This window comes from Rousettus aegyptiacus, unplaced genomic scaffold (genome assembly GCF_014176215.1).
Source record: "Rousettus aegyptiacus isolate mRouAeg1 unplaced genomic scaffold, mRouAeg1.p scaffold_m13_p_10, whole genome shotgun sequence".
NCBI classification, from domain to species: domain Eukaryota; kingdom Metazoa; phylum Chordata; class Mammalia; order Chiroptera; family Pteropodidae; genus Rousettus; species Rousettus aegyptiacus.
Genome location: NW_023416285.1, coordinates 38731313 through 38744780, shown reverse-complemented (window position 1 = coordinate 38744780; position 13468 = coordinate 38731313). Strand labels below are relative to the sequence as shown.

The following is a 13468-nucleotide window of genomic DNA, read 5'->3' as shown; positions in this document are numbered from 1 at the left end:
ATATAAAAGAAATTTGTATCATTTATATTCTTTTATCTATTTTAATAAAGCTCTCATTATTAAATAGGATTCATATTTCAGCATCTCTATCTCTAGATACAATAAAATTGAAAGTTTTAAAAGTACTTTCCTTGGAGTTTGGGGACCCGGTTCTGACCTTCCTCTGTCATTAATGACCTCTGTAACTTGTGTAACTTCTCTGTGGTTTAAACAAAGGGACACGGGCAGTTGAATTACCCCAATCTGTTATAGAAAATGCTGTTATTTAATATAAATTTTAGTTCAAGAAAATTATTGAGCATATACTCCTACTGGGATATACTTGATATTACATTTTATCCTTTTTTTTTTATTACGATTATTACTACCACTGCTACTGTTGCTACTACTATACAACAACAACTACTACTACTACTACTACTACTACTACTACTACTACTACTACTACTTCTATTATAATATTGAATGATTGTGTCCCATTTACTATTCTTTGCTCTTTGGATACATTAATTCATTTGACCTTCAAATGATTGAAATCACAACTGTTGCAACCTATTGTATAGGCAAGACAGTTGGAGCACAAATAGGTTAAGTGATGTGTCCAAAGTCTCAAAGTTAGTATGTAATGGTTTTGGATACAAACTCCATGAAGTAGGCGCTAGTATGTTTTCCAGGTAACAAATGTGAAAACTGACACAAGGAGATCATACAGCCAGTTCATAGTACAGGCAAATTACAACCATGTCAATTCAAAGCTCAATATATTAATGGCTAGGCTGTAATATACATCATGACCCTGGCTTTTCCCAAAACATTAAAAGTAATACTAAAATATAAAATAAGATTTATAAGTCAAATTGAATATTACAGTACCAAGAATCATAAGGTTTTATGATTTATCTAGCTAGTCCCTTAATGGTTATAGCAATTTTAAAGTTTTAAATTCATGAATTAATTGTCCGGCTGTATAACTGTGTAGCTTAATATTTTTGACATTTGATAACGAGATCACTTTTATGTATCTATCTGCTTTATTTCACTTTTTTGATCTTGGTAGCCTTTTTTGTACTTTTAGCTTTAGTTACACATGCTTAATTCTTTAACAATAATCTAAATATAAGAAGATAATATCAATGATGATGACTCTCCTTGTATACTTAAAATGTGTCCAAAAATGTGTTAAGCAGTTTGCATGCATTGTTTCATTTAATCTTAACCAAAATTTTGTGTTGGTTATTACTAACTAAGGTTTAGAATTAAGTTAAACAATTTTATGTAATCCCATCATTAGTAAATGGTGGATCTCAGATTGGAATTTAGGCAGCGTTAAAAAGAAATAACACAAAAAAGGGTAGAAATAAAATTGTTCTGATTATCTCTGATTCTCGTTTAGAAATGACGACTTGCCTCAATGTCAAATTGAATACTGTATACATTTATCTCTATGGGAACTAGAGAATGACCAAAAATTGTCTTGCAGACAATTAATTTGTTGACTGAGATCCTAACTACAAGTCGTTTAGCATATTAAAGTAATTTTACTGAATTTGACAATGTGTTGCTTGTTCTTGGACATAAGCCAAATATTTATATTATCTACAATTGTAAAATAGATATAGGCAAATAAGTTGGTAATATCAACAAGAAAACAGGGATCATATACTATTCTTCATTCCTTGGAGATAGTCATCTGCTGTTCATAAGGACTTTGTAATTTGGAAGTTTGACATTTTAAAACCAGTTAAGTAAATGTATTCTATTGAAGAAAGTTGCTAAACACACTAAAATCCATAATACTAAGCTTATTCTGTATTTCTTATGAAACATTTAAGCTGGTATTTAATACACATCTGAAAGCAATTATATCAAAATTAATGTAACGTTAAGATCTCTGTCAATTTAACTTTTATTCATTGGCTTAAAAAGTTACTTAAAAAAAATTGCTATGTGTTGGCCAATAGGTTCTGGGAAAAAGTCTTTAAGCCAGTAGATGAGACATTCACTCAATCACTCACTCACTCACTTACTCACTCACTCAATCATTCTTTCAATAGATATTTGTTTTGATGCTGTATTAGGCACTAGGGCTATAGCAATGAACAAAATAGCCATAAATTCCTACCTTTATAAAGCTTATTTTCTACTGGGGATACTCACAATTAACATACAAATAAATAAATGTTAATGGTGATAAGTGCTGAGGATAAGTTTAAAGCAGAGTGGGGAGTGAGATTGTAGTTTGTATTTATTTCCAGCTTTATCAAAGCAGAGTTGAAAAATAATATTGTGAAATATTTAAAGTGTTCAATGTGATGACAATATATGTATACATTGTGAAAGGATTGTCTACCATTGAGTTAATTAACATATTCATCACCTAAAGTATTCTCCTTTTTGGGGGGGGGGTGAGAATATATAAGTTCTACTATTTTAGCAAATTTCAGTTATACGATACGGTGTTACACCTGTAGTCAGCTTGTTATACATTAGATTTCAGACTTTATTGAAAGTTTCTACTCTTACCAACCTCTCCTATTTTCCCACACCTCCTAGACCTTGGCGACCACTTTTCTACTTTTTCTTTCTCTGAATTTGACTTTTTTTTTTTTTAAAGATTCCACACGTAAGTAATATCAACAGTATTTATCTTCCTCTATCTGGCATATTTCATTTAGCATAATGCCCTCCAGGTTTGTCCATGTTGTCCATGTTATCAAAAATGATAGAATTTCCTTCTTTTTCAAGGCTAAGTAATATTCCATTGTATGTGTATGTGTCATGTGTGTATATACATATACACTAAATGTTGTGTATATATATGTATACACACACACACATATCATATCTTCATTCGTTAATCCATGAACACTTAGATTGTTTCCATACTTTGGCTATTGTGCAGACTACTGTTATAAACATGGTAGTACAGATATCTCCTTGAAATAATGATTTTATTTCCTTTGCATATACCCAGAAATGGGAACCCTGAATCATATGGTAATTTTCTTTTTAATTTCTTGAGAAACTCCATAATGTTTTCTACAGTGACTTTACCAGTTTACATTCCCACCAACAGTATGTAAGGGTTCCCTTCGTTCCACATCCTCAACAACACTTGTTATCTTTTGACTTTTTGGTATAGCCACCCTAACAGGTATGAAGTGGTATTTCATCTTGGTTTTGATCTGCATTTCCTTTTTAGCTAATAAAGTTGAGCATCTTTTTATATATCTGTTGGCCATTTGTATGTCTTTTTTGGAGAACCATCTGATCAGGTCCTCTGCTGTTTTTTAATTAGATTGCTTGCCTTTTTGTTTTTCAGTTGTGTAAGTTCTTATATATTTTGGATATTAGCCCCTCATCAGAGACGTTGTTTGAAAATATCTTCTCTCATTAAGTTGGTTGCCTCTTTGTTTTCTTAATGGTTTCTTTTGCTGTGCAGAAATTTGTTTGTTTTGTTTTGTTTTAGTTTGATATAGTCACATTCACTTATTTTTGCTTATAGTTCCCTTGCTTCTGATGTCAAATTCATAGCATCTTCTCTAAAGTCAACCTCCATGAGTTTAGTACCTATGTTTTGTTCTATGAAGTTTATTGTTCCAGGTCTTATATTTAGGTCTTTGATCCCTTTTGAGTTAATTTTGGTGTATGGCGACAGATAGCAGTCTACTTTCAATATTATGATGTGGCTTTCCATTTTCCCCAGCACTATTTATTGAAGAGGATTTCTTTTCTCCATCACGTGTTCTTGGCGCATTTGTCAAAAATTATTTGCCCATATATGTGTGGGTTTATTTCTGAGCTCTCAATTCTGTTCCATTGCTCTGTGTGTCTGTTTTACTGCCAATACCACGCTGTTAAGATTATTTTCACTTTGTAGTATAATTTGAAGTTAGGGAGTGTGATAACTTTGGCTTTGTTCTTTAAGTATGGTGGGCAAGAATATTACTTAAGATTACATATTGGCAAAGTCTTGAAGGTGATTAAAGAGTAAGATATACAGATATTTCAGAGAAGTATATCAGTACCAAGGCTATGGCATAAGGGTTCTGGGGCTAGAACATGCCTGCGATTGTCTAGGGATGGCAAGAGATCCACTGTGGCATAAGCAAAGTCTAGGGGTAGGGGAGGCAGTAGAAAATGAACTTAGGGACCTGAACAGATGAATGATGGGGAGGATCCCAGTGTGGGGTGGAGAGTAGGGTCTTTTCATGAGGAACCTGAATGACCATTGAGAAAACATCAGCTTTATGTTTAGAGGAGTGATTGTGATCAATCTCACTTATGTTTTAAGTATATCATTCTATGTATCATTCTGGTTACCATGAGGGAAGTAGATAGTGTTTTGGTGAGGGAGAGACAGATGGGATTAGCCAGAGGCAGGACACTATTAGGAAATATTACAATAACCCCCAGGCTAGTATTGATGGAGTTTGGTTCAGGATAGTAGTGAGGGACCTAGCAAGACATGACCATATTCTGTATACAATTTGAAGGTAACAAGGACAGGATTTGCTAATGTGATTTGTGTAAGGTATGGAGAAGCCACAGATGACTCTAAAGGTTTTGAGCTTCAGTTACTACATAACTAAGCAAACTAAACTACCATTGTTAATTTAAAAAATTTTCTGTGACAAAGAATTTTTAAATGACACTAAGTTTCACATTTGCCTTCAATGGAACATTTATAAAAACTGCATTTAAACATTTATAGTAATTTTTATTTATTTGACTTTTCTAATAGTTCTTGCCAGTAGCTTCAGTCCATATCGTGAAGGAAGATTTATAGAGAGGCGACTACGATCCTCATCAGAAGGAACTGCAGGGAGTAGCAGAATGGTTTTGAAGCCAAAAGATGGAAATGTGGATGAAGTTAATAGTCTAAGAAAGCAAAGAGCAGGTTCGTCATCTTCAAAAATGAACAGCATGGTAAGTAAATACATATCTCTACAAATGAAAAAAATAATTCCATATGTATCTGGCATGTTCCTGCCTCTTGCAAAATGAAAACAGATTGAAGAATAGTCTCCACATATTTGAAGGGAAAATAGATCTCCGTAGTCACAAGTCAGAGATGCCACGTTTTCACTTACGGCTCTCATGGGTTCTGACAGATAGAAGCACAGCATGATAGCTACACTTAATTCCTATCTTCCTTGCTTCCATGGAACATTTGATGTTCTCCATCTTAGAATAAAACTCTGGGATACACAGCTGAGAAAAATACTGATCATCGGGATGCCTTCTGACACCATCATTTCATACCACCTCTTCACTCTGTAGCCATTCTTAAACATGTCCTTTTGTAAACCACACCGCTGCCCTTAGGCCCTTTTACAGTAGCCCCTCCACACAAGGTGAGGAGCCTCCAGGGTCAAGGCAAAATGGCTATCCAAAGCTTTAACACGTTCTAGGTAACTGAGATTCCATAGTTCTGGTCTAAACTATGGGAGATTGCAGATGAGGGTGGAAGGGGGGTAAGCAGTGGGGAAAGCCTGGGCTTGCACTTATGGGCTGGGTGTCCATAATGTGAGGTAGAGCCAGTGGGGGAAGGACTGCAGCCCTGGAGATCCAGGAAGCTCAAGTCTTACAAACACTGAGGTGTACTTGCCTTTTGGAGTTCACTTTATTCACTTTCTATCAAATGTGTCCTTTTTCAGCAGTGTCTTTGATTACTAATATTTAACAGTGTTTCTTTAAAATAATCTATCTGCCTATTCATGCATAGGTGTGAAAAAATGCTCAGAACTAAATAATCTATGACATCTCTATACATTTTAGATAATTACGTTTCAAATGAAAATGTTAGCTCATCTGATTCTGACAATGGTATTGTGAAGAAGCCTTAAGTTACTGAGACACCTCCAGTGATATCAAAACTATTTGAGTGATACCAAAACCATTGTACTTAAATTTAGAAGTTCTAGGCATTAGGTCAGGCTTGGCCAGATTTTAATCTTGGATAAATCAATAAGTACAAAACAACAAATGAAAATGGGTTCCTTATTTCTATTATATTAAAGATGGGTGTATTTATTTTTGTATATATAGATATTATATTATGTTTCATCTTTTTGTCTTTTTGTGTTTTGAAAATATATTGTTACAATTGATATTTTTTTGTCTAAGGACATGTTAAGAAAGGTTTCCAATTGATGCAACATTGAAAATTATGGCTAATGAATTATTATAAAACATGTCTCCACAAAATTTCCATTATTATTCCTTCATAGAAAGATATTTATATTACTAATTGTGCACTATTTATTATACTTGCCCAAAGTTGAGCCTTTCATATATTCTTTATATCTCATGTTTTTCATACTAAATTTAAATACTTTTCTTTATAATATCACAAAATTACTTCTTTCAGATCCACTTGCAAGATTCAAAATTTAAAATGTCAGACACAAAAATGTAATTTTGTTCTTTTAATAAATTTTTGAAGTGTCCCTGCAGTAATGTAGGCCTTCCACTAGATGGCAGGATGACACCATTGCCACTGGAGAAAGGTTATCAAGGTTGGGACAAACTTGATTACTATATTGTGCATGTTCACTGCATTTACAGATAAACTTGTTGAAATAAATACTGATGCACTTGAATTTTCACGCTAAACCTGTAAAAAAGTTACTTTATGATTTTACTGTTTTCCTTTGTATTTTGCAGCTATTATCTCAGTCTTCAGTTAACTTACAGTTAAATAGTTAATTTAAAATGCATAAAATATATTCTTTAACTCAGCAATCCAAGGAAGAAATGCTAGGCTTATTTAGGTAATTTTAGCTATACATGAAACAAATCACTTATGTATTTAGGAAATTATAGCTTTATGTGTGAAAAGTGACACATTTTCTATATTTCTTTCACAAAATAATTCAAGAGAATATGTATATTTAAGAATACACCCATGGGGAGGGGGAAAAATAAAAAAAGTAAAATGTTTTAAAAAAAGAAAGAATACACCCATGATTCAGTTATTCTTTTCTTTTAGAGCAAAAATATAGTAACATGTATTTTTAAAGTTAATTTGAACCAAGGGAGTATTCTTAACGCTTCACATGTATTATCACATTCAGTTCTCACAATACTGTGATCACGTTTTGCAAAAGAGGAAGATGAGGCACTGAGAAAATAAGCACTAACCCCCTCCCCAAAACAAACAAACAAACAAACAAACAAACAAACAGAGAATAACTGACAGAGATAAGATTTGGATTTGAGTTGTAGCTGTCTAACTTTAAACCCTACATACTCTGGGGAGGTTGTAATAGATTTAGATTAATTTTTTTTATTTTTCCTGCATTATTTCTGTGTACTGAAATTAACACTTTTAAGGCAACCTGTGCTTGCTGTAAGTATTGACTACTACCTTCAGTAAGCAATACAAAAAAGAAACAAAATTAATTCTTATTCTGGACTTAGAATGTGGTAGTATTTCTTGATATGCTGATGAATGATATTAATGTCTTTACAGAGAGATAGCTCATCCAAAAAGGAATTTCACCACATCCTTCATACTTAGAAGGAACTGTAACACTTCGTATAATTAATGGATATTTATTTCTACCAATAGTATGTGGTTCTATATATTAAGATTCTGAAGGTTCCTGAATGACCAAAAATATGACCTGATAGGTGAGATAGACCACAATTCTAGTGTTTTGTATACTTTGGGGATATTTCAATCTGAAAGGGAAATGGTAGGATGTATTAATTCTTTGAATATTAGTGGCTCAGAAGAAATTGGACTTTACTCGAATTTGGTACAAGAAACCAAAATATATATGGAAAAATTTTATAAGCATTCACATTTATTATATATTTTCAAACTGCTTTAAGTGAAGACTTTCCTTAATTTTTCTCTAATGAGTGACTTTCTTGATACTTTTCTTGGGTGGGTCCAAGTATTTTTAAATGCTTTTCTAGAAATAAGCTCTTTCTTTTTAGGAACTTTCCTTGCAGACAGTTGTATATCAATGAATAAATGTAAGGATTTGTCATGGTTTCTGTAACAGCTTTACACAGTGAAGTCTAACTTCAAATATTTACAAGATCACCCCACTCTAATACATATATATGTGAAGATAGATTCCTGGGTGATGAATAATACAGAGGATCTGGCATCATTACAGGAAAGAAAGTGCCTGAATTTATGAGTAAGACTTAGCTACACCATGTGATAACAAATAACTTCCAAATATTAATGACTTTATAATATGGATTTATTTCTCACTCAGCCTGCATGTTCATGTGGAAGGTGCCGGGAATTCTGTTCATTGCCTCCCTCTGTAACTGAACTGTTGAAATAGCTACCATGGCAAATACTGCCTTTCACCATGGTAAAAAGAGATCTCTGGAAGTCCTCATCTCAGTAATAGATACTCTGACCCATGAGTGACTCACTTCATTTCTTCTCTCAACTCATTCACCAGATCTAATCACATGGCCCAAACCCACCCCAAAAGGCACCAAGAAGTACAGTCTCTTTTTCATATCTGAAAGGTATAGACCTAAGATACGTCTGGTAGGAACCAATGACTATCATATTCTCAAATAATTTATTATATCTCAATTCTTTTAATCAACTGAGATTTCCTGCTTGCCTCCTTCATCCCTTTTATCCATAGTCAAATATTTGATGAGCCCTGACTCTATTATGCCTCACACTGCACTGGTCGTTGTGGTTGAAAAGTTGAAGACATCTTAGAAATTGAAGAATTTGTTTATAGCTACAAGTTTTTTTCTCTGCAATGTCTTCTCTTCTTGACGTAAGGGCCTTGAGATATATATCTAAATTAACTACTTGATTCAATTTCTGGGATTCCTACTACGTTTGGAAGTACTCATTTTTATTACATTTAAAAGCTGGCTTGGAGAGTTGTGTTATTTTTAGATGACTCAGCAAATGCATCCACAAAGTTGCCCTGAACTCTTTGTGCTAAGTGATTCCGACAGCATTCATTTGTTGCTAGTTTTATTCTGACACAGCATAATTTCTCTCATTTGCATTTTGGCAGCTGGCTGCCTTTGTGTAGACACTGTGAATCTCATAGTGAGAACATAAGCTGTAGGACTTCTTCGGTAGAACAGACTAGATTTATATTTAAGAAAAAGTTGTTACTTGCAGATCATTAGCATTTCATGTCATATTTTAATTATTTGTTATGTCAAAATTCAGAATTTAGGTAATATTGATAATAGTTAATGATGTGAGACTAATGAAGTCCTATGTTAAACTTTACTATACATTCGCTTTTCTTCTGGGGCCTACAATTTTCTCCTTTATTACTTTAACCTTTATTTATTCATCCATGCACTCACAGTTTCTTTCAAAAAGAATGTATTGAGAACTCACTCTGAATATGCAAAGATGGAAGAGACAGCCCTTGAGGAATTTAGAGTCCCAGGTAGGGAGACATTAACATGACCTTGTCAAAACAACAGATTGAACCATTTTCATTATCTTAAAATTCTGAATGAGTGGAGCTTTATTTGCATTATGAGCTTTGATATTAAATATTAAGAGGATTTAAAAAAGCACTTGAACGTCTATATCTTTAATTTATATGGAGTCTATGTCACATGTTCAATTGACACTGTTGAATATATACATAAATTCTGTGTCTTTTGTAATTTCTACCACTGTGGTCCAGCTGCTAATGAGCAGGGACTCTGAGAGGCACTGGGACAGTAAAGAAAAAAGTACGTTAATGTTCAGAGAATAAATTTCAAAATATCTCACCTGAACAACCCACCAGGCTAAAGAGCTCTACTTGCCTTGTTTGGTATATGCATCTTCACACTTCCATTTTTTGGCATGAAAGTTATTCAAGCCCAAAATTAAAGAGCAAAGGAAAGGTGATGATTAGAAAATGTGATTCAAGATATTTATCCTCTTATTCTTGAAATCCTAGATGAGGCTTTCAAATATGTAAAACTGTTAATGGCTTTTTAAGGGTTTAAATAATGATCTCAGCTTTTGTTTTAACTTATTGTCAATGGAATTAAAGTGAATATCACTGCTTGCTACAAGGACATCTAATGAGAAGTTATTAATATTTTTATGGAAATGGAGCCACACAAATCATTCTCCCCAATCTTTATGTATGAGTTTTAAAAAGGAAAATCATAGGTATCACTCATTCAACATACAATTACATTTGTTGGTAACTAGTATGTTAATTTTAGATTAATAGTCCTAATCCATAGTGTCTTTATTGATTATTCTATTTACTAATGGTATTTTTTCTATTAATGTCCTTCTAAGTTATATTACAAATATGGCACCCACCATTTAGTTATTTGATGTATCTCCTTTCATATTAGACTTCAGTCTTTTAAATGGAAGAAATGTACAAATTAGCATTTCCTATGGCACTTAGTGTAGTGCCTGGTGCACAAAGAACATGAGTGAATTAAAGGTAAAGATGATGGTTATGTTATGATGGCACCTTTAGTACAATTATTTTGTGTGATGTGCTTATGCACGTTTTTTGACAATTTAATTTATTGTACAAATGTATAGATGTTTTTATGATGCATTATAAAGCTTTTGGGTTTTGATGCTAAGTCCTTGATCAAGAAGCCCATACCACTTATTACATCATTCCAGTAGAAATATAATTTATTTGAGAATAATAAGCCTTATGGAGTGGTTTATAGGATCATATTGGTACAACAGTTAAGGACTGGCTACACAAAGAAGATAAGAAATAGTCAATTATTTATGATATTTATTGGAAAACTCATGAAAAAAGGATACATGTTCTTGGTCAAATATTTTTAAGATGATGTTTTAAAATTCACGTGCATATTTTATGTGGTCCAATTTACTTCATTTCTTATCAAATTGATGATTCAGAATTGCTTTTAAAGAAGTAGAATTGGATAAAGTATACCACTTATTTTTTTTCTAACCCTTTGGATGAGTCATTTTCATTTAGCAGCTGTCACAGTTTCTACATTCAGTGTACAAAATTACAAATGGCTTATTTATAGAGTTAACACTTCTTCTTAAGTGATCTTAATATTAGTTTGAGTAAATAAAGCTGCAGTATCATAATTGTTACTCACCTCTTTATACAGTTCACATGAGAATGTGCATAGCACCTAATTTTTCCCTCTATGATTACATTATTAAAATTTAATGTGTCTTAGCCCCTTAGCTATAAAAAATATGTATCATAGACTGGGTAGCTTATAAATTACAGAAATTCGTTTCTCAGAGTTCTGGGGACTGGAAGTCTAAGATGGAGGTGCCAGCATCATTCCTGGTTTATAACCAGCACCTTTTCCTTGTGTCTTATGTGGTGGACAGGCTAGGGGTATCTTCGGAGCCTCTCTGTATGGGCACTAATCCCATTCCTGAAGGCTCCACCCTCATGACCTAAGCACCCCCCAAAGGCTCTACCTCCTAATACCATCATCTTTGGGATTAGAATTTCAACATGGGAGAGTTCGGGGGGACACAAACATTCAGATCATAGCAATAAACACTCATGTTGTAACAATAGCAGTGTTAAACAATTATGTATTAAAAGCTTCATTAAGAACAGTACATATTTATCTTTGCTATTATTTATCAAGGAACTAATTAAGGACAGTCACAGAAGAAAATTAAAGATTTTTCTCTAACTATACTACATTGAGCATACCCATTAGATAATTTATATACCTCTAAAATTAATACATTTGAAAAATAAGGTTGTTTTACCTTTATTTTGGGGGTTATAATGCAAAAATGACAATTTTATATTTAACCAGATTGTTATCTCAATATTCTGTGAGATAAAAACTGTTTCATGTCTTTTTTAGGTAACTCTGTGGGCTGGTACAGCTTTCATAGCACGAGAGAGAATATTTATTGATTTAGGATTCATGACAGATTTTTGACCATCTGAACAGCTGAAAGATCTATAAAACAGAATTGACCTTGAGTAAAATAACTACTTTTTCTGAGGAAATAGTCACTGTAATTTGAAGATTTTACATTATCAAGTTAGACATGAAAAAAATTAATTCCTAGAGTTATTCTATTATTCTGAAATTTAAAGAAAACATATTAAATTAATTTTAGTAAACTAAATGATAAATTTCCTTTAACTTACAAAGTCAAGAAATGTAGTAGAAGAATTAAATCTAATAATAAACATTACGGTAAGTTTATAGAAAAATAAATATTTTAACGTTAATATTTTTTGAAATAATTTTAAAATTGAGACAGACATTTATCATTATCTCACAAACCACCATAATTGCAATGTCAAGATAAAAATGTGTGATTTAAAAATGAATCACGCATATATTTATTTCACACTTTTCCAATGTGATGCTGTTTTTGTTTAATAATTCCTAAATTAGAGTACCTGTCGTTTGCTCACTTTTGTCATTTAAGTCAGTGATCATTTCATAGTGTTACAAGTTTTAGAAAAGCCTTTTTTGCTTGTATTTTCTATTGTGCTTAGCTTGTTGCATTCAACCTGAAAAAATCTAAGTACCAATATTTTCATTTCCCTCTTTTAGATTTTTTATAGTATATATTTATTATTCCTTATAAAGTATTAACTAGTTATCTTAAACACTACCCGATGAGTAGTGTTTATGCCAATGAGAAACAAAGAATTTTTCGTTAAGGAAGCATACTCTATCTTCTCCTCCAACAGAGAAAATGGATCACACATAAGCTACTTAACCCAGACTCTGAGTATAAATGTTAAACACGCTCCTTAGGCTATTGATCTTGTTCTTGCCACTCAGTCCCAAATTATTCTTATTTTTACCCTTTAGTTCTTTATTTTCTCTGTTCTCAGAGATATATGTGTCTCTGCATTTTTTTCAAAGCACTCTTTTTTATTAGTCTGCTCGATTTCAACCTTTCACATCTTTAGAGCAGTACATTGTCAGTATCTTTCTTGTTTTTTTTTTTTCATTTTTTCTCCATTTCTTCATTTACTGTCTTCATTTACAGCACACAAAATATTCCATCCTAAAAGGAAAACAAACAATATTTTATTCTATGCTCTGCCCGCTCCTAAAGTTCTTCATCCTGTTCCTATTTTTCCCTGCAAGGTGAAAATTTCTCAAAGAATAACCTTCTCTTGTCATATTTATTTCTTAACTGCCCATAAACTCCTCAATTTCTTGTATTTTAGCTCCTTTAATATACAAGACATTTCTCAACATTGGCACTATCGATATTTTGTCCTGGATAGTTCTTTATGGGATGTTTAATAGCATCCCTGACTCCTACCTATGAAAAGTAGTGGGTAGATTACCTTTATGCCAATGGAACCCTTACGTTATGACAATTAAAAATATCTCTAGATGTTGCCAAATACGCCCTGATAGGCAAACATTGCTCCTAGTTGACTTACTGTAAGTCATCTATGACTACCAATTTTCAGATTCTTTTTTTCAGTCTTCATCTTTCTTGACTTTTCTTAAGCTTCTAACACTGTCGAGGACA

At 32.7% G+C, this 13468-nt stretch overlaps 1 protein-coding gene across 7 annotated transcripts in view; it reads left to right on the top strand.

Annotated features, from left to right (window-relative positions):
- The window catches only part of CCSER1 (coiled-coil serine rich protein 1), a 1108427-nt gene that overhangs the window by 139270 nt on the left and 955689 nt on the right, over positions 1–13468 (top strand). For all 7 annotated transcript variants that reach the window (XM_016161106.2, XM_036226729.1, XM_036226731.1 and 4 more), the window contains exon 3: positions 4745–4929. In XM_016161106.2, the coding sequence (XP_016016592.2) occupies positions 4745–4929 (185 nt within the window). The remainder of the gene's footprint in view (positions 1–4744; positions 4930–13468) is intronic.